The sequence below is a fragment of the Chionomys nivalis genome, chromosome 7 (assembly GCF_950005125.1).
Source record: "Chionomys nivalis chromosome 7, mChiNiv1.1, whole genome shotgun sequence".
Taxonomy (NCBI): domain Eukaryota; kingdom Metazoa; phylum Chordata; class Mammalia; order Rodentia; family Cricetidae; genus Chionomys; species Chionomys nivalis.
Genome location: NC_080092.1, coordinates 35,176,632 through 35,201,336, shown reverse-complemented (window position 1 = coordinate 35,201,336; position 24,705 = coordinate 35,176,632). Strand labels below are relative to the sequence as shown.

Below are 24,705 nucleotides of genomic sequence, written 5' to 3'. Positions count from 1 at the left end.
GTAGACCAGGCTGGTCTCGAACTCACAGAGATCCACCTGCCTCTGCCTCCCGAGTGCTGGGATTAAAGGCGTGCGCCACCACCGCCCGGCTCATTGTACTGTATTTTGAATAATAAACTTGCTTCTGCTTTTCTTTTTTTTTTTTTTATCTATATTCTAGTTGTTTTAGATTACCAAACATTAATTGGGAAATGAATATTTACAAGGTTTATAGCCAAATTATGGGTCAGGTATAATTCTTAATGTTCATATACTATTTTACCTGGGTATGGTGACTGATGACTGTAATCCTAGCCCATGGGAAGCAAAGGCTGGTGTATTATACTTGAGACCAGAAATTTGGGTCAAGGTCTCATTTTGGCTGAGGCTGGCCACAAACTCAGCAAGCATTCTGCCTTAGCCTGAAGTTCTCGGATTGCAGATGTGTACCTGTAGCCCTGATTTTTATTTTAACTCGAGTTGAGGATTGAACCTAGGGCCTCAGTATTCTACCGCTGAGCTACATCTTTCGCCTATGTTGCAGTGAAGAAAACAAAACTGAAATTGCTGTAGTCAAACCTATGTCCAATTTTTCAGTTAACGTAAGAAAATTTCTGGGAGCTGGAGAAATGGCTCAGAAGTTAAGAGTACTGCTACTCTTCCAGAGGTCCTGAGTTCAGTTCCCAGCAACCACATGGTGGCTCACAGCCATCTGTAATGAGATCTGGTGCCCTCTTCTGGCATGTAGGAATACATGCAGGTAGAACACTATACATAATAAATAAATGAATCTTTATAAAAAAAGAAATTTTCTTACTGATATGTAGTGTTTATTAAAGAGATTATATTTTAGCTGGGTGGTGGTGGTGAATGCTTTTAATGCCAGTACTTGGCAAGCAGAGGCAGGCAGATCTCTGCATTTCAGGCCATCCTGGTTGGTCTACAAAGCAAGTTCAGGACAGTCAGAAATGCACAGAGACTATCTTGAAAGACAAAACAAAAAGCGTTATATTTTATAGGTTTAGTTCCTTCACAAAAATGTTACTTAGCTTGTCATCTCTTACTGGATCTGCTTTGGGTTTAATATACTTTAGAATTCTGCTATACATTTGGAAAGCTGTCAGTGCAACTGTACCATACTTACTGTGACACATAGAAACATGGTTGTGCTCAAGATTTCTGCAGCTTTCTGATAGTGAACTGATTAGAGCTCCACTGTTTTGTTGGTAGCTTTTGGACCAGAAGTTGGAACTTATTTTTGACCTTGATTGTGAAACTCCTATTGAGTTATGTTGGGGGAGAGTGGTGGTGATGTGCATTGGATTCTACCAGGGTAGAAGTTAGTGACCTGAATATGTTCTCTCTCCTTCTGCAGCTTCCACATAATATGTAGAGAGTATTTTTTAAAAATATTTTATTTTTATGTGCATTGATGTTTTTGTCATGCTTGTTAGGGTCCCCTGAAAAACACTGGAGTTACAGGCAGGTGTGAGCTGCCATGTGTGTGCTTGAAATTGAACCCAGGTCAACTAGTGCTCTTAACCCCTGAGCCATAGTTCCAGCCTCAGTAGTTATTTTTGCTTCCGCTGTATTTGAGGCTGATCTGGAGCTCATGTGTGGCAGTCATTTTGTCTTCAGCTTCTGGAGGGCTCATTAGTGAAGTGAGCCAAAATGTTTTCATATTTTCTCTCTCTCTCTCTCTCTCTCTCTCTCTCTCTCTCTGTGTGTGTGTGTGCCTGTGCCTGTTTATTTATTTCCTCCCCCAAAGAACAAAAGTTTATTTAGTACATTGTCATGGCTTCTGGGTGGGCAGTGATAAAAGGGCTGCTTGTTTCATAATCTAATATTAACAAGGATTATGCACTAGATCCTTAATTTTAGCCTTGATAAACACACTTCTGGCCTTTTAAAAAATAGAATATACATTGTGATAACTTTAAAATTGGTTAACTGCTGGATTATCTTTTTTTCCTCTGAAGGTTTTGGCGACAGCTTTTGACACAACACTGGGAGGCAGAAAATTTGATGAGGTGTTAGTAAATCACTTCTGTGAAGAATTTGGAAAGAAGTACAAGCTAGATATAAAATCTAAAGTTCGTGCTTTATTACGACTGTCTCAAGAGTGTGAGAAACTCAAGAAATTGATGAGTGCGAATGCTTCAGACCTCCCTTTGAGCATTGAATGTTTTATGAATGATATTGATGTATCCGGAACTATGAATAGGTAACCATATTACTTCTCCCTCCCCCCCTCTCCTCCCCGCTGACATGGCTTCTCTCTGTAGCTTTTGGCCTAGAACTCGCTCTGTAGACCAGGATGATTTCGAACTCACAAGATCTACCTGCCTCTGCCTCCCAAGTGTGGGATTAAAAGGCTTAAGCCACCACCACCCTGTCTCCATATTAATTCTTAATGTTAAATGAATTTTGAGCTTCCATTTTTTTTTTTTTTTAACTGATGATTGAAATCGTGGTAGTTAGTGTGTTAAAAATTGTAGGTCATCTGGGACCCAGTTTTTATGGAAAGGTTGGATCTGTTGGTTCTAGTAATGGTTTTGGTAACTCAATTGTTCCTGAAAATTACTAGTTAACAACTTAAGTATACGTATTACGTACAAATTACTAGTTTTCATTAAACTACTGAACCATATTTCATGCTTAAATAGGATAAATTCAGTTTAGGCACCAATTAAAATAGTTGGTTTAAGTGGTTTAGGATCACTTGAGGGCAGTAGTCCTTTTTATATAATACTGCAAGAATTCTGGGGAATTGACATTTAATGTTATTTCAGAAACATTCTGTTATTGTTGCTTGATTGTGTTGCTTGGATGAGGGAGTGAAATGTTCTTTTGGCTGTGAAATCCATTGGTAGAATTCAGGCAGGACTGATGGCTTGTTTGGGAAAGTGAGCCTTAGTGACCCTTAAAAAATTTGAGATGGTATTTATTGTTGACCAGTGTCCAAGTTTGTCCTTGCTTACCCTTTTCTCTTGCTTGGAAATTTCTTCATATGGAGGACTCTCCTCTACCCCCCGCAGTGGTGAGTGAATGTTAGGGGAGAAGAGACTTAAGATTTGATGGTAGACTGGTGTGTTCCAGATATTTGTTATAGTCAAATGCTGTTTATAAGAGTTAAGTAGATGGGTATATGTATTTAGAATCTGATTTGACTTTATGCTATTTTTAAAATGTTAATTTTTATGTGCATGGGTGCTTTGCTTGCATATGTGTCTGTGGACCACGTACATAAATTGGTTCCTGTAGAGCCCAGCCGAGTATATCAAATTCCTGGTAGTAGAATCTAAGACAGTATGAACCACATTATGGGTGCTAGGAATTTAACTTGAGTCTTCTGAAAGAGTGGCCAGTGTTTTTAGCTGCTGGACCATCTATCTCTAGCCCTAAATGCTGCTTTGTTGTTAAAAAAACAGATTGTTCTCCAAAACCACCATCCCCCCAAAAAAAGTTTTTTAAAAAAGGAAATACAGGTTTTATTATCTACATGTGAGAACACAGACTAGTTTGAACTCTTGTTTTTTTTGTTTTTATTTTTAAAAGACGATTTCTCTGTGAAACAGTCCTGGCTGTCCTGGAACTCATACTGTAGACCAGGTCAGCCTTGAACTCAGAGATCCGCCTGCCTCTGCTTCCCAGGTGCTGGGATTAAAAGTGTGTACCACCACCACCTGGCTCTTTTTGACTCTTATAGCTTTCAGTTTTTAGCCTTGAGAGTTGAAATGAATGAGATTAGATTACTTTGAATGTGACAGTATAACCGCTGAAATGAGGGTGTGGCTCGGTTGGTTAGCATTCCTGAAACCCTGGGTCCAGATACCAGCAACAGAAGTTCAAAATCAGGCTAGAGAAATAACTCAACAAATAATGGTTACTGCTCTTAATTAAGCCTTGTGACCTGAGTACAATCCCCAGGATCCATGTGAAGCAGAGAGCCTCCACTGCACAGGTGTGCCCCATAAATATAAATACATCCAAACACACTCACTCACTAAAAGGCAATAAAAAGGTCAAGGTCATCCTTAGCTACATAGTTTGAGGCCAGTTTGGTTTCCATAAGACATTGCTTTTCTGAACCTGTTATTTCCTTGAGACAGGTGGATTTGCTGCACAGGGTAGGGACATGAAGGTGTTCCTTCATTGAGTCATATTTCTGGGTAGGTGTGATATCTTAGTGTTAAGACAGCCAGCTGCTTGAATGTGTACAGTCAAATGAGGTTGAGACCAGCCATGTAAGATCCCATCTGAGCAAAGAAGTTAATGCACACAACCACACACGAAGCACTAAAGTGACATGCAGTTTTGTGAAGCACCACTTGATGTAATGAAAACAGTCACTGTACGATAAAAGTCCCAGAGCCTGAAGCTGTGCATTGGGGGTGCACACCTTTAATAATATCACTTGGGAGACAGAGGCAGGTGGACCGCTGTGAGTTCAAGGTCTACAGAGTGAGTTTCAGGACAGCTAGGCTTTCCAAAGAAACTCTGTCTCACCTCCCTTTCCCCCCACCAAGAAAAAATTCCCAGCCTATGTAAGCAGTTCTTGGTTCCATTTCATATTACATCTGCGATCTCTATATGTATCACAGCAGTGGATTGTGTATGGCTGTGTGTGTTGCATGATAGTTCAGAGGTTCATTCCTGAGGAAGTGTGCGTCAGTGCATCATTGTCTCTCCTGGCAAGTGTATCCACCAGTTCATGTGCGTTCACGTAATGTAACACTTACTGTGGTGTGAGGAGCAAAGTCAGGATTTCTCTTGTCTGACAGCCATAGCTGTCCTGGAACTTGCTTTGTATACCAGGCTGGCCTCGAACTCAAAGTGATCTACCTTCTTCTGCCTCCCAAATGCTGGGGTTAAAGGCATGTGCCACTACTGCCTGGCTAAATTAAGCTTTCTTGAGTTCAGTGTTTTCCAGCTCAATTTTTCTTGGGGAGGTAACACTCTGGGGCATTACTACTAGCTTGTTTTGCTCTTAAACACATAGTGGTTAGTTTTATTTATTTCTAATTTGTTTTCCCTTTGTAGTGTTTTTTTTAATTATTTTTTATTTTTTTGCTGCTGGTAGACTTCACATACAAACACTATTATATCATTTAAATGTACAGTTCAGTGTTTTTTTTTTTCCAGTTCAGTGTTTTTATACATGTTTATAAGCTGTTCAGTCATGACCACTGTCTGATTAGTAGAATGTTTTTTGTCATTCTCCAAAAGAGAAAGAAACTCTGTCACAGTGGCAGTCACTGTGAGTTCCTTCCAATACTACCTTTGTGGATTTTCTTTTGTGCATTTTTAGTTGAAGTAAGTATTTCCAGGGCTGGAGAGATGGCTCAGAGGTTAAGGGTTCCATTGTCCTGAGTTAAATTCCCAGTAACCACATGGTGCCTCACAACCATCCAGGATGAGATCTGGTGCCCTCTGCCGGCATGCAGGCATACATGCAGACTGAACACTATACATAATAAATCTTTAATTTTTAAAAAGTATTTCTAGGCCTTTTTTTCAGTTTTTGTTTTTACTTTTGTGGAACAGTTGTCAGTTCTAGTGATGGTTGACTTGGAACTCACTGTAATGCAATCTGGTCTTCTCCCAAGTACTGGTATTACACCCTGGTCATTTCTTTGTGTGTGTTTTTAGACAGGGTTTCCCTGTGTAGCTCTGACTAGAGTTCTAGAACTCACTCTGTAGACCAGGCGACCTTGAACTTGGAGAAATCTGCCTGCCTCTGCCTCCGGAGTATTGAGATTTAAAGCATGTACCACCACCACATGGTGTGCCTTTTTATTATTTATTTTTATTTTAAATTTTTTTTGAGGCAGGTTATTGTGTATATTAGGCTGACTGAGGATGACTTTGGTAGCTCACAACTTTATAACCTCAGTTCGAATGGATCCAACATCCTCTTCTGATCTGTGGTACATATATATACATGCAGGCAAAATGCCTATACACATAAAATAAGTAAACCTAAAAAAAATCATAAGATGGAGATATAATAAATCATAGATGGCCCTGAGACATGCTAGACACTTTGAACGAACTGAGCATTACATGCTTCTGTTTTTATAAAATGTCTAGAATAGGCAAATCTATAAGGGTAGAAAGTATACTCACTATTTTCTTGGGCATATGTAAGATTGGAATGATAATAGAGCAATGCGAAATTTGTATTTTCTCTCTTGGTATTTCAAGACAGGGTTTCTCTGTGTAACGGTCCTGGAACTTGACTCAGACTCACAGAGATCCACCTGCCTCTGCCTCCCAAGTGCTGGGATTAAAGGTGTGCACCACTACTGACCAGCAAATTTGTTTTCTTGAGATGGTTCTTATTGTGGCACAAGTTGACCCCAGATTTGCTATGTACACTAAAATAATTGATTGCAGTTTCATTTAGAGATGTAATTACAGGTATGTTCCACTTCACCTGGTTTATGGGGTACTAAGGAACATAATGTATGCATATGTATGTATGTCACAGTACAGTAGTGGAGGTCAGAAGGAAACTTGTAGAATCAATTCTTTCCATCCACCTTGATGTAGGTTCTGGGCATCAAAGTCAGGTTCCTGGACTTTTGTGTGAAGTACGTACCTGGTTTTTTGTTTTGTTTTTTTTTTTTCTTTTCTTTTTTTTTTCTTTTTCGAGACAGGGTTTCTCTGTGGTTTTGGAGCCTGTCCTGGAACTAGCTCTTGTTTTGTTTTGTTTTTTAACTTATTTTGGTGTTTTGCTTGTTTGCCCTTGTTTTTTATTTTTATTTTTATTTTTTATTTATTTTTTTTGAGAGAGATATCCTTACTCTATAGCCCACACTGACCTGAATGGCAGTTGTCTTGATGTAGTGTCTTTCCCAAGTGCTGGGATTAGAGGTGAGCCACCACGTCCAATGTAGTATAGAGTTTTTAAGTTAATAAGCAGCTGTCACCACAGTTCAGTTTTATAGTAAAGTTGTGAGAAATGGGGATGAACCCAGCATGGTGCTGAGTGAAAGAGCCAGCCAGAGAATGCTCTATTCCTCTCTGAAGCCAAGTGTGACATAATGGAAAAGGCAGAGTTGCGGATGCCTGGAGCCTGGCATGGTGGGATATACTTGTAATCTCAGCCCTTGGGCCTAGACAAAAAAATTGCCGTGACCTTGAGCCCAGTCTGGCTTGCAAAATTGAAACTGTTTAAAAAACAAAGCAAACAAGCAAACCAAAACTCAAAATTAAGTTTTTAAAAAAATCCAAGACAACCAAAAACTAACCAAGCAAATAAATGATGTTGTTGCCAAGGATTCTGAAGGACAAGAAGGGATGGGTCAGAGCAACTTGCCCTGTTGTCAGATCTTGTAGACAGCTGACAGAAACTCCTATGTTATTCCTCATTAATTTGAACACATGAAACTTGTGTAGAGGGTACTGATAGAGGAACTGCTGGGCGGGGTGTGAATATATGGAAGTTCTCTTTTTCTCTAATTTTAACTGATCTCATAAAGAAAAATTTTATGTATGTTAGTCATCTCTTTTCTTACCCAAGCTGACACTGAAGTGTTTTTTTTTTCCCTCTTTGGCTTACCTGTGTCTAGTATTTCATACAGATGAAGTAATGTATGTCCTTGGTTTGACTTCTGTCTAGCACAGCATTTTCAGGTCTAGCTTGTATCATGCATCAGTTTCTTTTTGTTCCTGAGTACCATTGAAAAGCATTTAATTGTTTTTGATTTCTGGGTTTTATAAATCGTGTTGCCGCTTTATGAACTTATATTTTAGTTCTACCTTTGAGTGTTCCTAGAGTAGAATTGCAGTCATGTGGCAGTGCTGTTTAACATTTCAAAAGCAAAAAGCCAAACTTGTGGTGTTTGTTCTTTTTACATTGCCCAGGGTTGCAGTTTCCACATTCTTGCCAGTGCTTGTGATTACCTGATTTTTGATGATAGTTTTCTGTTCTGCCCAAAATTGGAATGTGATTTAACCTATTGTTTCTTTAATAGAGGCAAATTTCTGGAGATGTGTGATGATCTCTTAGCAAGAGTGGAGCCTCCACTTCGTAGTGTCTTGGAACAATCCAGTAAGTATTTTTGCCATTGAATTGTTTGTGTATCTCAGACTCTGGGAATGTATTATGTGTTAACATTTTCTCCTCTCTGTCAAGTATTTGTTGCATGAACGTTGTCAATTCTGTGCTCCAATAAACTTTATCTGTTCTTTTGAATGTTTCTTCTCCCTAAAGCATTTGAAGAATACAATATTTTCTCTAAAAATCCCATTTTTGTCTCAAACACAAATGTATATATGAATCTTTCTTAAAAGGTTTTGGCAGTGCTTGTGTGGTGGTCTTATAAACTTCCTGTCAGTGAGTCCTTGGTTAGCTCAATATGGGTCCGAGAGATGACTCAGATGGTAAGGGCCTGTTCGGCTCCCCAGGACTCACATACAACCCAGGAACAGCTGCACACACTTCTAACCTCCGGCACTGGGAAGGTAAAATACTCATGAATTGAGCTTGAGGTTCAGTAGAAGATACTCAAAAATGGGGCTAGAGAGATGGCTCGGAGGTTATAGTACTGTCTGCTCTCCCAGAGGACCCACATTTGAGTCCTAACATCCACATGATTCCTTCTTCTGACCTCTGTTGGCATGTGCATGGTTCACGGACTGGCATCATTCTCGGATACATACAGAAAAAAACACCTATGTACATAATAAAATAGTTTAGGAAAACAAAGCTTGGAAAAAGTAAAGGATGGAGGTGGGGAGGTAGTGCATGTGGGGGGCAGAAGGGTCAGGACTTTAAGGTAAGGGCAGCCAGGGCTAGAGACCCTGTCTCAAAATAATCTCCACACTCAGGAGGCAGAGGCAGGTGGTTCTCTGTGAGTTCCAGGATAGTCAATACTCTGAAGAGTTACTGCCTTGGGGGGGGGGCAGATTAATAATTATATAAAAATAAAGTGGAGAGTGAGAACACACTTGTTGACACACTTGAGCAACAGAAGACGACCTGCAAATCGTGTATGTTCTGGTTTTGTGTGTTTCTCTGTAGCCGTGCCTGTCCTGGAACTCACTCTGTAGACGAGGCTGGTCACAAACACATGTATGTTTTATAAGATACTTTAAGTTTGTTTCAGACCTTAAAACATTTCACTTAGAATATATTATTAATTAAAACTGTTTTGGGTACACTGTTTATACCTTTTTGCTAGTCACTAATTCTATTGATGTTAGCTCAGCATTGGTTTGGGTGTTTTCTTTTTGAGACAGGGTTTCTCTGTGTAACAGTCCTGGCTGTCCTAGAACTTGCTTTGTAGACCAGGCTGGCCTCAAGCTCGCAGAGATCTGCCTGCCTCTCCCTTCTAAGTGCTGTGATTAAATGTGTGCGCCACCCCTGCCTGACTTTTGCCTTGGGTCTTAAATCAGTGGTGATGACAGGTGTTTTTATTTTGAACTTTGGGTGTCACACCCCTCTGTTCCCCAGTTTTCTTTCTGAGGTGGAGGCGGAGGAGCACTGCATAGGCTGGAGACTCAAGCCAGTCTCTTTTCCTCAACCTCCAGCTAGAAGTACAAGCACATACGTGATGTCCTTGCTGCAACCTGTTTCTTTTAAAAATGGATGGAGATCAGAGCATAACTATGTAGAGTTGAAGTTCTCTTTCCACATTTGCATGGACTCGGGAGACTGAACTCTCTCAGTTCAGGCCTTCTCAGCATTTGCCTCAACCCACTGAACCGTCTCACCAGCCCTCAAACCAGTTTCTTTAAATGGTTTTCTCAAGAAATAGTGGTTGATAGATAAACTGAGGTATTTTTGAGCAGTAGAGGAGCCTTGCCATGCCCTCTTTCAACTTCTGATCCTCGGGAGACTATAACTGGGTTCTATTTGGGACTGTGCCTTGTCCTCTGAACTGAGCACTGGAAGTGATTAGATGTGTCTAAAAACCTCTCCTTCATGACAGGTCATGCATGATTAGTATTTTGAGGCCCACATATGACTAACGCTGCAATGTTGGGTCTTTTGTGTGTGATGCTCTGTTAGGGCATGTAGGACCGATACAGGACAAACTAGTGTGCTTGCAGTGCCTTCTAGACTCCACTGTTGTGCCGCTCTATTACTCTGAGAATCAAGATGACACCTCCTGTGAGTGTGTGCATGTGTAATATTGTTGGGTGTGTGAGGGAGCAGAGTTTAATATGTCTGTTGATTGGTTCTAAAAAACTTGCTACTTTTTCTTCATTTTAAAGTGTTGATTTAAAGATTATTTTATAAATGTTTCATTGTTGTGACTTAGAGTTAAGAAAAGAAGATATTTATGCAGTAGAGATAGTTGGTGGTGCCACACGAATCCCTGCTGTGAAAGAGAAGATCAGCAAATTTTTTGGTAAAGAACTTAGTACAACATTAAATGCAGACGAGGCTGTCACTCGAGGCTGTGCACTGCAGGTGAGTTGCTTTTGTTCGTAGGTCATAATAAGCAAATATCTGTCTACCTGTTAACCTGAGGGCAATCTCAAGGTGTAAGATTCTGAAAGCTTTGTTTAAAATGGGTAGCTGATAGACATAACAATTATTGGTCATGAAGATACATACATAAGCCGGGCTGTGGTGTTATATGCGTTTATGTCCTAGGCATAGGCAGTGGATCTCTTAAGTTCGAGGCCCGATCTACATAGTGAGTCTAGGACAGTTAGGGCTATGTGTAGAAACACTGCTTAAGAAAAATAACCAAAAAAACAAAGTTGGGGGACACCAATGATAACGATAATGACAGCGAGATTAACTCTAAGCTAGAGCTGCTGAAATTTGTTGAATTGTCTGGTGATTTGTGAAGTAGTATGCTTCAATTTCATGGGAACTGGTAAAGCAAAACTAGGTTGCACAGTAAATTTGACAGCAGTTTGTAGAACTGTTCAATACCATTACATACTACTGAAAACAGTAAATCTGTGATTGCTTCCTGAATTTATTATAGTTCTAGTAATACCAGTTTATGTCTGTATTTATCAATAGAATTTTTTAAATTATCATTCTAGTGTGCAATATTATCACCTGCTTTCAAAGTGAGAGAATTTTCTATCACTGATGTGGTGGCGTATCCAATATCTTTGAGATGGAATTCTCCAGCTGAAGAAGGGTCAAGGTAATACATTATCAGTCCCATTTATGCATACTCATCTGGGTAATGTCTTTCCTTACACATGTGTGTCAGGTACATAAAACAGAGTGACAGTTGTCAGTGTAAATTCACACATGGCCAAGCATGATAGTGAATCCCTATGATCCAGCATGCAAGAAGTGGAGGGAGGCTGGAAATCAAGGGAGAAAGGCTATCTTTAGCTCTATTGTGATCAGGTTGGACTACATGAGGCGCCCCCCCCCCTTTGGTTTTTTGAGATGGGGTTTCACTGTAGCTATTGAGCCTGTCCTGGAACTAGCTCTTGTAGACCAGGCCGAACTCTAAAGAGATACACCTGCCTCTCTCTCCGAAGTGCTGGGATTAAAGGTATGCGCCACTACTGCCCGACGAAATCTTCTTTTTAAAGCCGTGAAAAATTAGTGTTTTGTCATTTAATTTTTCTATTCTTGTTCCCATTGAGACTTGGTGCCCTTTTGTGTTGATTGGGTATATTCCTTTTTAAAAATATATTATTTTTGTTTGACTCTTTTTATTTTATTTTATTTTATTTTTTTGGTTTTTCGAGACAGGGTTTCTCTGTGGCTTTGGAGCCTGTCCTGGAAATAGCTCTTGACCAGGCTGGTCTGCCTCTGCCTCCCGAGTGCTGGGATTAAAGGCGTGCGCCACCACGCCCGGCTTGTCTCTTTTTTTAAATTTTATGTTCATTGGTGGCTTGTCTGCATGCGCGTCTGTGTGAGGGTGTCTGATCCTCCTGGAAATGGAGTTACAGACAGTTTTGAGCTGCCATGTGGGTGCTGGGAATTGAACCCAGGTTCTGTATAAGAGCAGCCAGTGCTCTTAACTGTTGAGCCATCTCTCCAACCCATGTCTCTGTCTCTATTTTAAAGATTTTTTTTATTATGTATACAGTGTTCTGCCTGCATGTATTCCTGTAGGCCAGAAGAGGGCATCAGATCTCATTGTGGATGGTTGTGCATGTGGTTGCTGGGAATTGAACTCAGGACCTCTGGAAAGAGCTGCCAGTGCTCTTAACTGCAGAACCATCTCTCCAGCCCCAGGCTCAGCCGTTAAAGACTAGACTCATAACCAAAAAATACAAAAGTATGTTATTTTTTTTAATGCTCTGAAGATTTAATTTTTTTTTAATTTGTGTGAGTAATTTACCTGCATGTATGCCTGTATGCCATGTCTGTGGTTAGTGTCAGAGGAGTCCAGAAGAGGATTTTGGATCCCCTAAAATGAAGTTAAAGACTATTGTGAGCCAACATGTGGGTGCTGGGAATCAAACCTATGTCCTTTGGAATAGCATCCAGTGCTCTTAACTGCTGAGCCATCTTTCTAGCTTCCCTCGAATAACCTGGAAATAATAGCCGACAAGGAGAAACTAGAACTGTTCAGTAATTACAATCCCTAGGATACCTATGTCAAAAGTGTTAAGAATAATCATGAATTGTGTTAAGGAGATAGATGGACCTTGCAAGTCTGAAAACTTGGGTTCAAATTTCCAGAGACCATAAAGCTCTGGCGAGATGGGAGGTAGAGTTTGGAGAATCCCCAGACACTTGCATGCTGGGAGCCTGGAGTAGGCAGCATCAAATAGCAGTGACCCCCGTGTCAAAGAAGGTGGAAGGCTAGGACTAGCACCCAGGGCTGCCCTCTGACCTTAACACACACACCTACAAAACACCCCCTCCGTAAAATAAGAGACTGAAATATTTTAATAAAGAAGATTTTGAATTTGTGGGGTTTGTCTCTCTTTCTTCTACCTAGTGACTGTGAAGTCTTCCCCAAAAATCATGCTGCTCCTTTCTCCAAAGTCCTCACGTTTTATAGAAAGGAGCCTTTCACTCTTGAGGCCTACTATAGCTCCCCTCAGGATTTGCCCTACCCAGACCCTGCTATAGGTAAGTGGAATTGGAAACTAAAATAGTAATAAACTGGTTTCTACTTGGGAGCACTAAAAGAAAGAAAGATTATTTAGAAATTTAAGTGCTTTGTGCCCCAAAACAAACATCTTCTATCCATAGTACTAGGTATAGAGGCAGTTCGATGGGTGGGTTTGTTTCTTTGGTTTGGTTTTTCGAGACAGATTTTTCTCTGTTGTCCTGGGACTCGCTCTGTCCTGATCACTCTGTAGACCAGGTTGGCCTTGACTCCAGATGGTTATTATTTAATGAGTCTTATGTTGTATTCTTGGATTCAGTACACATTGTGGCTGACTATAAGGTGGTCCTGATGAAAAAACATGATAGAGTTGTTTGGTTCTAATATACAGTTACAAGATTTGCACAGAAATCACACAGTTGTTCTACACCATAGGTCCATCCTAGAATTTAGAACCAAGTTTGACCAAGTCTTTACAAACTGAGAATAGTTATGATTCGGAAACACTGTCACTTGGGAAGAGAGAGACTAAGAGTTCTGTAAGATCTGTGCTGTGGATGAAGAGCAAGAGCAGCCTCAGTGACCTGTAGAAATTGTGGGAAGAAAGTTGACTGCCCTGCTTTCCATTTGTAGGATGGCAAGGACCATGGCAATCATGCCCAGAAGGGCTAACTTCTATACCCTTTTCTGTCTTTTTCTTTCCAGTACTGGTCTTGCTTTGGGTATGCTCACTAACACATTGGGCTTCCATACTCTTCCTGTGAAACCCACTGTGTGGCTGACTTCTCCCATAGGTTTTTTCTCTCTCAGGCAACTGTCCCACAGTCTTTGTTTTTAAAATCTAATAAAATTGTCTTTGACCTTTAAGAAAAAAAAACTTTCTAAACAAACCCTTGGTATAGTAGTGAGATTTATAAATGATAATTTCTTAGGAAATGACATAAACTGGAAAAATATAAAAGTTGTGGAAACTAGACACTTTATTTTCTGGCACAGCATATGCAGGAGGAAAAGGGAAAACCAGCAGGAGACATTTGAGTCCTTAGTGTGGTGGTGGCAAGAGTGAGCTGTGTGTGAGAGGAAGGAGAAAGCTACCGTGCTGACAATGATCGTAGCCGGGTAGCCTGGTTATTCTATGATTGTGTATATGGGAGTTTAAGTTGAGTCTTACTGTGCATTCTCTTGAATCTTTTCTTAAATCCCCAGCTCAGTTTTCAGTTCAGAAAGTCACTCCACAGTCTGATGGCTCCAGTTCAAAAGTGAAAGTCAAGGTTCGGGTAAATGTCCATGGCATTTTCAGTGTGTCCAGTGCATCCTTAGTAGAAGTACACAAGTCTGAGGAAAATGAGGAGCCGATGGAGACTGACCAGAATGCAAAGGAAGAAGAGGTAACCTGGCCATTCATACTGCTGGCTGACAGGAGCACTCAGAGCTACTGAGTGTTTTTATACATGCCCCTTCAACACAGTTTTGCATTTTACTGGAATGAAAAAGAACTCAAATTGGCTCTTCCCTTCTGACCATTTCTCAGTTTAAACTACTATTGATTATAGGAAAATGCTCTTAAGTCTGTTGTTTTCAAAATAATAATAGATTACATACTTTTGATAAATGTAGGTCTTGTCCTCTTCTTACACCAGACTCCTAAAGCTTGGCTTTCTTCCCCAGATATGTGTAGGGGATTCAGGTACCAGCATTCTGCATAGCATTTTGAACTATTCCCATAGGCCACCCACATTAAGCTTTTGTTCAGATGCTCCACAAACTTCTTTATCATTTCTGCTAAAAGAATTCTCTGGGTTTCTTTCCCCCAGCATGTACAATGTTGTGTTTTTGAGATTGAAAATGGTGGTGTAGGAACTCTTGAAAATCAAGACTCTGGGAGGAAGCATGTGGTAGGGAAGCTTAAACATACTCCTTCAGTTTGTATTTGCCACACTCTGCTGCATCCGTAGTTACTCTGTTTCATACAAGGGTGGGCATGTTGGGCAGGACAAGTACTGCATTGTTGTGTTGAACTCCAGAGAGGAAACTTCATGTTCTGTGTAACTTGTGCGTAGTTGGAATTTTGAGCCTCTGTATGCAGAATCAGGGAGCGTTCTATACCTTGTGACTTTGAGTGTTGTTGAAGGATGCCTAATTTTTGGTTAGAATCTTCTGGTTTCAGTGTTTCATTTGACTGTTTTCAGAAGATGCAAGTGGACCAGGAGGAACCACATGCTGAAGAGCAGCAGCCGCAAACACCAGCAGAAAATAAGACGGAGTCTGAGGAAATGGAGGTACGATCTTAGAATTGTCTCAGAATTCTTGTCCTACAAACCCCAGCAGACTGTACTTGCACTACACACCGTTACTCTTTTGTACAAATTTTTAGCTACATTGCATAGTGTGTTTTGGAAACTTAAAGAGCATACTTCATTGACACTTTGTTAATAATGAAGCAGTGAGACCTAAGAATTTCTTTTTCTCAAAGTTTGCCAAGTGTTTTATTTTGGTATTTATTTTATTTTTTTATTTTTGTAGTAGCCCCCCTTTTCTCAGTGTAACAGTTTTGGCTGTCCTGGAACTTGCTTTGTAGACCAGGCCGGCCTTAAACTGACATCTATCTGCCTCTGCCGCCTGAGTGCTGCAATTAAAGGAGTGTACCACCACCACCCAGTATGAAGAAGAATTTTGATGGTTTTAAACTTTCATGAGTCTGTTGACATGTTTGTGATTGAGAATCATCTGGCTTGGTGCTAGCCAGTGTACGTATTCTAGTATTTTCCACATGCTTTACCCTATTGAATATTGTTGTCCTTACAGTGATGAACACGAGTGTGAGACAACATAATACAGTATTCAGGTTGAGATTTCTTTCTTTGTGGCCACTGTTTTCTTGCATGAGGTTTGGAATAGCTCCTAATCAGGTGGCTAGGGAGCAAGAGATCATTCCTTCTTTTATTGTAGTGTTTCTGTGTCACTAGGGTGATGGGTCAGTTGGTAACAGTGCTAAATTATATCCCCAATTCAGGGCCAGCAATTACTGCCAAACTCAACAACTCGGGTTGGGTGCCTTGGACCCATATGGTGGAAAGATAGTTGATTCCCCACAAATTGTCTTCTGACTTCCACCCACATGTACCATAACGTTTTCATATGCGCATACAAAGAATTTAAGATGCAGAACTGGGGACATAGGAGTCCCTGGGGCTTAAGGCCAGAGGGTCAGGCTGAATTGGTGAGCTTTTGGTTTGGTGACATACCCTGTCTCAAAAGTGTTGTATTGACAAGGTGTCTCAGCAGGTGCTTGTCACCAAGCCTGCCATACCTGGGGCCAGCATAGTAAAGAAGGAAACTAACCTCTGCAAGTTGTCTCTGACCTCCGCACATGTTTTGTGGCTCATTTGCAATACATGTATCTCTAAATATATATAGGTAATAGAATTTTTAATATAGAGAGCCAGGAAGATAACTGATGTTGACATTTGGGGCTCCACAGGTAGCTGTGGACACACCCGCTTGCTCACCCATGAATGCATAATCATACATACATATACACAAAGACAAATACTCCTGTGAAAATTACATCGCAATACACGTGTAAAATATGTCAGGGTAATCATGTAACATTTAAAGGTCTTGTACAGTCTGCCTAGGTTTTGCCTTCTTGTTTATTTTTTATTTATGGCACTGAAATATTAGGGTCTAATTCCTCTGTCTTTGTATTCTCTGCTGTTGAGGCAGATTGCTGTTGCTTAAATTTTTTGACCCATTTTCATTTCATTGAATAGATTTCCATAACATTGTAAGTGGTGTTGGCATGTGGGTGTGGTTGTTGTTTTTTTGAGACAGGATCTCACATAGCTCAGGCTGGCTTTGAACTCCTGATGCCCCAGCCTGTGCCTTCCAAGTGCTCTGTACTAGTACACTGTGGACAGTGATTGTATGTTGGTTGTCAGATACACAGAAGGTTGTTAGGTATGTTAACTGTTTCATTTTTAGTTGTAAAACAGATTTTAAAGCACTGTAGTGCTCCTTTTGCTTTCTATCTTGTAGAATAAAATTCTCTACCTGTCCTTTCCCGAACCCTTAAGACCACCATTGTTTTCCTCCTGAATTTACTACTACAGAATAGACAGGGTCACTTAATTTTCTATATAATCATGAGTTACTTTTGACTGGATCCGTTTTAAAGTTTAGGTTAGTCTATATGTTTTTGTTCTTCATATTTTCTTTTTCTTTAGACCTCTCAAGCTGGATCAAAAGATAAAAAGATGGACCAACCACCTCAAGCCAAGAAGGCAAAAGTGAAGACCAGCACTGTGGACCTACCCATCGAGAGCCAGCTGCTATGGCAGCTGGACCGAGAGATGCTCGGGCTGTATACAGAGAATGAGGTACATAAACTGTAGCCTTTAGGGCAGTAGTTCTTATCCTTAATAATACCTTTAATACATTTCCTCATGTTCTGGTGACCCCACCCATTAAATTATTTTTTTCACTTTATTTATTTATTTTGGTTTTTCTGTGTTGTTTTTTTCTGTGTAATAGCCTTCGCTGTCCTGGAACTTGATTTTTTAGTTTGCATTGATTAACTAAACTTTGATTAGCCAACCTAGCCTTAAACTCAAAAAGGTCCAGCTGCCTGTTTTCCGAGGGCCACCATCACCATCACCATCACCACCCATTAGTCTGTCCAGAGGGTTCTGAATATATCTTTGGTTTCGGGAGGTATTGCTTGGTTTGGGTGATGGGTCAGTAGAGTCACACAGCTAAGGCAGGTCTTATGTGTACCTGCCAGATCTTTATTTATTTTAGGGTTTATTAATTTATGTATGTATAGTGTTCTTTCTGCATGTATCTCTTCAGGCCAGAAGAGGGCACCAGATCTCATTATAGATGGTTGCTGGGAATTGAACTCATGACCCTCCCTCCCTCCCTCCCTTCCTTTTTTTCTTTTTTTCTTTTAAGTCAGGACCTCTTAACTAGTGCTCTTAACCTCTGAGCTATCTCTTCAACCCTACCTGTCATATCTTAGAGCAGTTCTGTTTGACTGGACCTTCATCACCATATGACATAAATATGTTTAACTTTTCTTAGTGTTGTAGAATTAAAAAGTGGAAGTTTACCTTATAACATTAAAATAGTTTTATTTTTGTTGGTGGTGGGAGGCTGTCTTGGGACTTGTTTGTAGACCGACCAGACTGACTTTCCCCTGCCTCTGCCTCCTATGTGAGAGGATTAAAGGTGTGTGCCACCGTATCTGACAAAAAAAGGGTCCCATAAACAGTTTCAGAGCCACATACACTCTCTGTCTCTGTCCCCCCCCCCCCCCCAATTAGGTTTCTCTGTGTAGCCCTGGCCATCCTGGAACTCATAGATATCCACTTGCCTCTGCCTACCAAGGGTCGGGATCAAAGGCATGTGCTACCACTTGGCTCAAAATTTTCTTGTCTTAAATATACTTAATTTTGCTCTTGAAGGGTACATCTTAGTATTTTCACTATTCCCTTCCCCTAAGATTAAATCCCACAAAACTGTGATCTTCAAATTTTCTTCCTGATTATATTCCTGCCTCTATTTTGTTGGGGTGACTCAAAAAATTGAAAGGATTTGAACAGAGAACACTTTGTTTTCTTGTTTGTTGATGCTAAGAGGAAATGATCATAGCTGTTGGCCTTCTGTCTAATTCATTGCTGTTGTTCCAGGGTAAGATGATCATGCAGGATAAACTGGAGAAGGAACGGAATGATGCCAAGAATGCGGTGGAAGAATATGTGTATGAGATGAGAGACAAACTTAGTGGTGAATATGAGAAGTTTGTGAGTGAAGATGTAAGTGTGCTGCTCCCTTTCTGTGGGTGTAGGGAAACCTTCACACCTTGAAACGGAAGCTCTGCTACTTTGTATGTGTGATCAAGTTACTCAGACTTGGTTGGAGAGAGCTCAGTAGTTAGGAGCACTTGCTGCCTTTTTACAGGACCTGTGTTTGGTTCTCAGTACCTGTGTGGTGGCTCACAATGTCTATAACTACAGTTTTAGAGAATTGACACCCTTTTCTCGTCTCCGTGGACACTGTGTACATACGGTACAAGTACATACTGTCAGGCAAAACATTCATAGGCATAAAATAACCCCAAAATACTGAAAAGTATATGTCTTTGGGAGCTACATAGATGCAAAATTTTTAATATATGCACATGTGGTTTACATGTGTGATGGGTGCACATGGATGTGAGTCCATGTAGAGGCTCAGAATTGGTGTCTGCTATCTTTGATTGTTCTCCACTTATATTTCTGAGGCAGTCTTCCCTGAACCTACAACTTGCTGGTTTTACTAGTGTAACTAGCCAGCCTGTTCCAGGGATCCCCAGCTCTTGCCTCCTGAGTCTACACACTTGCTCGGGTTCTTCATGGGTTGCGTATCACATGCACCTTAACTACTTATTTATTCATCTCCCCAGCCCTGTTTTGTATTTCTTTATTGTTACAATATTTTCTGTTACAGTATGTGTGTGTATAAGAGACAGACAATTATTTTCTTTATTTATAGGATCGTAATAGTTTTACCTTAAAATTAGAGGATACTGAAAATTGGTTGTATGAAGATGGAGAAGACCAACCAAAGCAAGTTTATGTAGACAAATTGGCTGAATTAAAAGTAAGTGACTCTTAAGCAGTGCTCTCTGTGCCTCTTTAGCTTTCAGAGAGAGGTGCTTCTTAGTAAAGAGCACAGGCTGAAAATGCGTTCCAGAACTGTTTGCTCTGATGCGCTAACTTATTCTCAATAGACTTCCAGTGAATTAGGATTGGGAACCTTATTCATATCAGGATGTAGAAAAAGCAAGTCCTAGCTCTCTCTGCCTCAGAGATGCTTGCCACATAGTGGAGTCAGTGCTTTCTCCCACAGTGTAGATGAGGCCCAGTATAGGTTTCTTCTAGGTAAAAGCAGAGCATCTCATATGTCTGTGTACCCCATGGTAAAACTGGATGGATAACAAAGTATCACCCCAGTTGAGGTCTTGGTTTGAAAACAGCTGAAAATTCACTGAGAGGAAATTGGAATATCCCCTTTATTTCTGGTTTGCATTATGGACTTGCTTTCCAGAAGTGGGCATTGCACCTGTCCGAGTGGGTGACTCAAGAACAGTGCATAGGCTTTAGCTGGCTCACCCGGCAGGGATGCAGGTGTTCCTGCTAGCTATGCTCCCCCCCCCCCCCATTTTTTCTTCCTTCTACCTGTCAGACCTTCTCCCCTCCCTCCCTTCCTCCCTTCCTAGACAGGGTCTCTTTTATCTATTCTGGAACTCTGTATGTAGATCAGACTGGTCTCCCAGGCGCTGGAATTTACATTTACATGCATGTTTTGTTTATATATTTATGTGTATATTCATGTGTGTCCACACACATACCCAGAGAGTGGTGCTTTAGCCCCATTTTTCTTAGTTATAGTAACAGCAATGTAAGTTAAGTATTGTAAACTACCCTGTACAGACCTGTATATTCTCTTGTTAGAATTTAGGTCAGCCTATTAAGACACGGTTCCAGGAATCTGAAGAAAGACCAAAGTTATTTGAAGAACTAGGGAAGCAAATTCAACAGTATATGAAAGTGATCAGCTCTTTCAAAAACAAGGTATTTTGTTTTCATTTTCCTACGCTTTAGTCAGGGCTCTGTGTGTTTGTTTTTGCTTTTGAGATGAGTTGTTTTTGTAGTCTTGTCTGGCTTGGAACTTGTTTTGTAGACCAGGCTGGTGTGAAACTCAGAGATCCACCTGCCTCTTCCTGAATGCTGGGATTGAAAGTGTTATTTTATTATTTTTTATTCTTGTGCACTAGATGGTGTTGGATTCTTTTTGGGGCTGGAGTTACAGGTGATTTTAAACTGCCCAGTGTGGGTGAAGCGAACTGAACTCAGAGCAGCAAGTGCACTGAACTGTGTCTCCAGCCCCAAGATGAGAATTGTTTGAAAGGCAGTATTTGGCAGGGATTGGCTTATTCTTGGTACTTAGCTCTCCACTCCCACTTGTAGGAGGACCAGTATGAGCACTTGGATGCTGCTGACATGACAAAGGTAGAGAAAAGCACCAATGAGGCAATGGAGTGGATGAATAGCAAGCTGAACCTGCAGAACAAGCAGAGCCTGACGGTGGACCCAGTTGTCAAGACAAAGGAGATTGAAGCTAAAATTAAGGTATTTTTTTTAACTTTGTGTACTTTTTTTGGCAGCTCTTTTGTAATTAACAGTTGGGATTTTGTTATGTATCTTAGCTACTAGGGTTTAGCCTGCAGCAGTATAAGGTTTGTCTAATTTACAAGAAATCATAGTTTTCTTTCTTTGCCATTTTAGGAGCTGACGAGTATTTGCAATCCTATAATTTCAAAGCCCAAACCCAAAGTGGAACCCCCAAAGGAGGAGCCAAAACATGCTGAGCAGAATGGACCAGTGGATGGCCAAGGAGATAGCCCAGGCCCCCAGGCTGCCGAGCAGGGTGCAGACACAGCTGTGCCTTCTGATGCAGACAAGAAGCTTCCTGAGATGGACATTGATTGATTTCAACACTTGTTTATATTAAAACAGACTATTATAAAGCTTTAAGTTGTCAACTTTGTTCTAAATATCAACTAGAGCAAGCAAATACTGGAGATTTCTTAGTTTTTAGGGGATCTTGGGGGTGGGGTATAGGTAATGTATGGAGCATTTTGACTTCTAAATAGTTAGATCCAGAGATGGAGTGCACTGTCTCTTCATTATGGTCCTGTTTAAGAGCCCTGCTAATCTTTTCTTAGCTCTCACCTCCCTCCTTTGTGTTTTAATCATGCTTCTACAAAATGAAGTGTGTTTGAGAAAGCTGAGCTCTAGCAAAAGCTGTGACAGCTGCCAGGCAGGCTTTTCTTTGTACATGACAGAAGCTCAAATTATGCTTATAGTCTGGGTGGAGATCAGCACCAGCATTCTTGGCCTGTAGGGGTGTTTCCCCCATTTCTGAGGGCCAGAGCACGGGCAAGCATGGATTAACACAGGAGTGCAGAGCACAGCAGGGCTTGCTCCGAAGCCTCATTGCTCTCCATTCCCAGTCCTGTCTCCCTTCTCCCTCAGCAACAATCTAATGCACATGTCATCTTCACTTAGAGCAAGCTTTAGTGAATCAAGGGACTTGGATGCAGTAGCTTTCCATAGTTCCTGAAAGTAAGTTCACGGATACTGAAGCATCAAAGTCTAGTTTTCCCTTCAGGTTAGGTTGTAGATAACACGGTTGGGTGTAAGCGGTTGGGTGTAGGCATGGTGTGTCTGAGCTATACATCCTTGCTTCTTATGGTGGAAAGATTTGTACCCTGACCTGCTCAAGTGGAAGATGAGTGTGTAAATTAGAACATTAGAAGAGGGTGAGAGTTCAGGGTTCTTAGCTCTTCTGCTGTCGCCTGTGTTACTGTTAATCTGTGTTATGAGTCTGCCAATCTGTATGTTAAAACAGCTGACAGATTGTAAGCTATTGCACCGATTGCTCCGGATGAACCTTTCATTAGTGTTAAAAGGTGCTCAAGGTCACAGGAACACCTCATTGTTGACTGCAGACAGTGTCAGGGCACCACACATTTCCTGGGGCAAGTCCACAGGAAGGACGCGTTCTGGAAACGGATGTCTGTAGTAGAGGGTAGAGTTGGTTACCTGCCTTAGTTACAAGTGTGGGTTATGTTCTGGGTCTTTTGTAATCACTGATCTCTGTAACAGAGCCCTCTGTTCATTTTTGCTTGTTGGAAATAAGCTTAAAAAACCATGCATAGTTGGTTAACTACTTTTGTGTCTACACAGAAAGTCTTGTAGCAAGTGCTCTAGAGGCAGGTGACTGAAGAGGAGGAAGAACGGTGTAAGCGACTGAGTACCGGCTCTGCCAGAGCCTGAAGCCCCAGGCCCAGTGTTGCTTTGCTGCAGGAGTGCCTGCTGACCTTGCTGTGAGGCCAAGAGCTATTTCAAGTGCAGGCTGCAGGATTAAAGCCAACTCTTATGCAACTGACTGTCCTTGCGACCATTTCTCATAAACATCTGTGTGTGGGTGTGGGAGGGTGGGGGGTTGGGGTGGGGGTTAATTTGAAGTTGTAAGCTAGAAATCAGATGATCTGCTTCTGTTCTGTCTAGACAGACCGATTGGATGTATGTGGAGGCAGGCTAGAGTGGCAAGTGACTTGTGTGCAAACAAGCATTTATCCAGGTCGCGTTACCCAATTGGTTTGTTAAAAACTCAAGGTCACATTCTTACACTAAGAAAAATAGTAAACTTGAGACAAAGTTTAGGAAAAACTAATAAAAGAAACCTGTCTTAACTCGAATGGTTTTCTTAATTTCCTTATATGGATTGGTGAGTGTGTGAGAGACTGGGGAAACTTTGTGTCGCACAGCAGCCTCACTCGAATGCAGTGGTGTTATCTCACTAGGCCCTGCTCTTGGTGTTGGGATACTCTGCAAGGCCTGACTTCAGGTTTGACAGCAATAGAAGAGGGTGGATGCATTTAGAGCATTAATTGAGTGCCAGGACCGAGTCGGTCCAGGATCTGCTAGTGGGTACGTGGTGTGTGTCCTGTGATGCATATGGAAATAGGGATGAAGCCCTGAGACCAGTACAGGAGGCATTACTGTCTGAAGTCATGCTCTCCCCCCGCGCCCGTCCCGACATGCTTATATAGATAGCCCTGACTGTTGTGGAACCCACTTAGTTCACAAACTCAGGGGTCTGCCACCTCAGTGTTGGGTTTAACTAAAGGCATGTACCGCCACATGCAGCCTGAAATCTTGCCTCCTAACTGTTGTGGTCTATGGTGAGGTGCGTTTGGGCCTGACCACAACCATTACAGCATCAGGACTCTTGGAGAAGAGCAGTCTTGTTCCCCACCCCCCCACCCCCACTATGGTCACCAGAGCCACTGCACAACGCTCTGCTGGCTATGAGAGGGTGGCGGTACAGCTAGGACTGGTGTAAAATTGTCTACTTTTAGTGCATGCAGAATATCCTTAACCCAGGAAGGGTGAGGTCCCGAGTGAGCTCCTTAAGAAAATGGTAAAAGGGTTTTGGCAGCTATTTAGATCTGCTCTCTGGGGTCGCCGAGCTTCTCTGGAAGAGACCTATGATGTGTATCACTGGGACCACCGAGTTTTTCTGCAGGAGTCCTATGATTTGTGTAGCGTGAGGAGCCGGCGGGATGAGAAACATTGCAGTAAAGAGGAGGTGTGGCTGTTTGTACCTGAGGAGGGGGAGGATTTGGGTGTGGCTCCAGCTCCGCCTACTGTGAAAAAGTTGGTGGGGGGTAGTTTCTTATTGGGCTGTAAGTTACAAGGCAAGATGAGGCAGGCTTAGAGGCCTGACTCGCTTCCTTTTCCTCTTACTGCTGGGGTGAGACCCGGGGCAGGCAAGTGCTCTATCACCCAGGCACAGCAGAGTTTTGGTGCCGTCCCCTTGGTTTTGATTTCTATTTGATTTTTAAAGGTATATGTATTTCCCCGGATTACTTTTTATTAACGTGTATGCAAATTTGGGAAGAGAGTATTGACTCCACAGGAACTGGAGTTACAGATGGGTGTCACCTTTCAGGGACAATCTGAAAAAGGGGCCACACTGAGGAAGAGTTGTAGGTAGTCCTCATGGGCCTGGAATTCTATGGAGACTCAGCAGTCTTTCAACGTGATCTTCCTGCTTCTGCCTTCCAATTGCTTGGAGTACAGGTGTGTGCCCCCACCTGGCCCTACTT

The 24,705-nt window shown here is 41.5% G+C and overlaps 1 protein-coding gene across 1 annotated transcript in view; it reads left to right on the top strand.

Annotated features, from left to right (window-relative positions):
- Positions 1 to 23,292, top strand: part of Hspa4 (heat shock protein family A (Hsp70) member 4) — a 47,189-nt gene extending 23,897 nt beyond the window's left edge. Inside the window, exons 7-19 of the mRNA XM_057774560.1 lie at positions 1,959 to 2,203; positions 7,962 to 8,038; positions 10,254 to 10,405; positions 10,996 to 11,102; positions 12,870 to 13,003; positions 14,190 to 14,371; positions 15,173 to 15,262; positions 17,210 to 17,362; positions 18,674 to 18,799; positions 19,518 to 19,625; positions 20,480 to 20,599; positions 20,996 to 21,157; positions 21,314 to 23,292. Of these exons, the coding sequence (XP_057630543.1) occupies positions 1,959 to 2,203; positions 7,962 to 8,038; positions 10,254 to 10,405; positions 10,996 to 11,102; positions 12,870 to 13,003; positions 14,190 to 14,371; positions 15,173 to 15,262; positions 17,210 to 17,362; positions 18,674 to 18,799; positions 19,518 to 19,625; positions 20,480 to 20,599; positions 20,996 to 21,157; positions 21,314 to 21,517 (1,860 nt within the window). The 3' untranslated portion in view covers positions 21,518 to 23,292. The remainder of the gene's footprint in view (positions 1 to 1,958; positions 2,204 to 7,961; positions 8,039 to 10,253; positions 10,406 to 10,995; positions 11,103 to 12,869; positions 13,004 to 14,189; positions 14,372 to 15,172; positions 15,263 to 17,209; positions 17,363 to 18,673; positions 18,800 to 19,517; positions 19,626 to 20,479; positions 20,600 to 20,995; positions 21,158 to 21,313) is intronic.
- Positions 23,293 to 24,705: the final 1,413 nt, after the last annotated feature.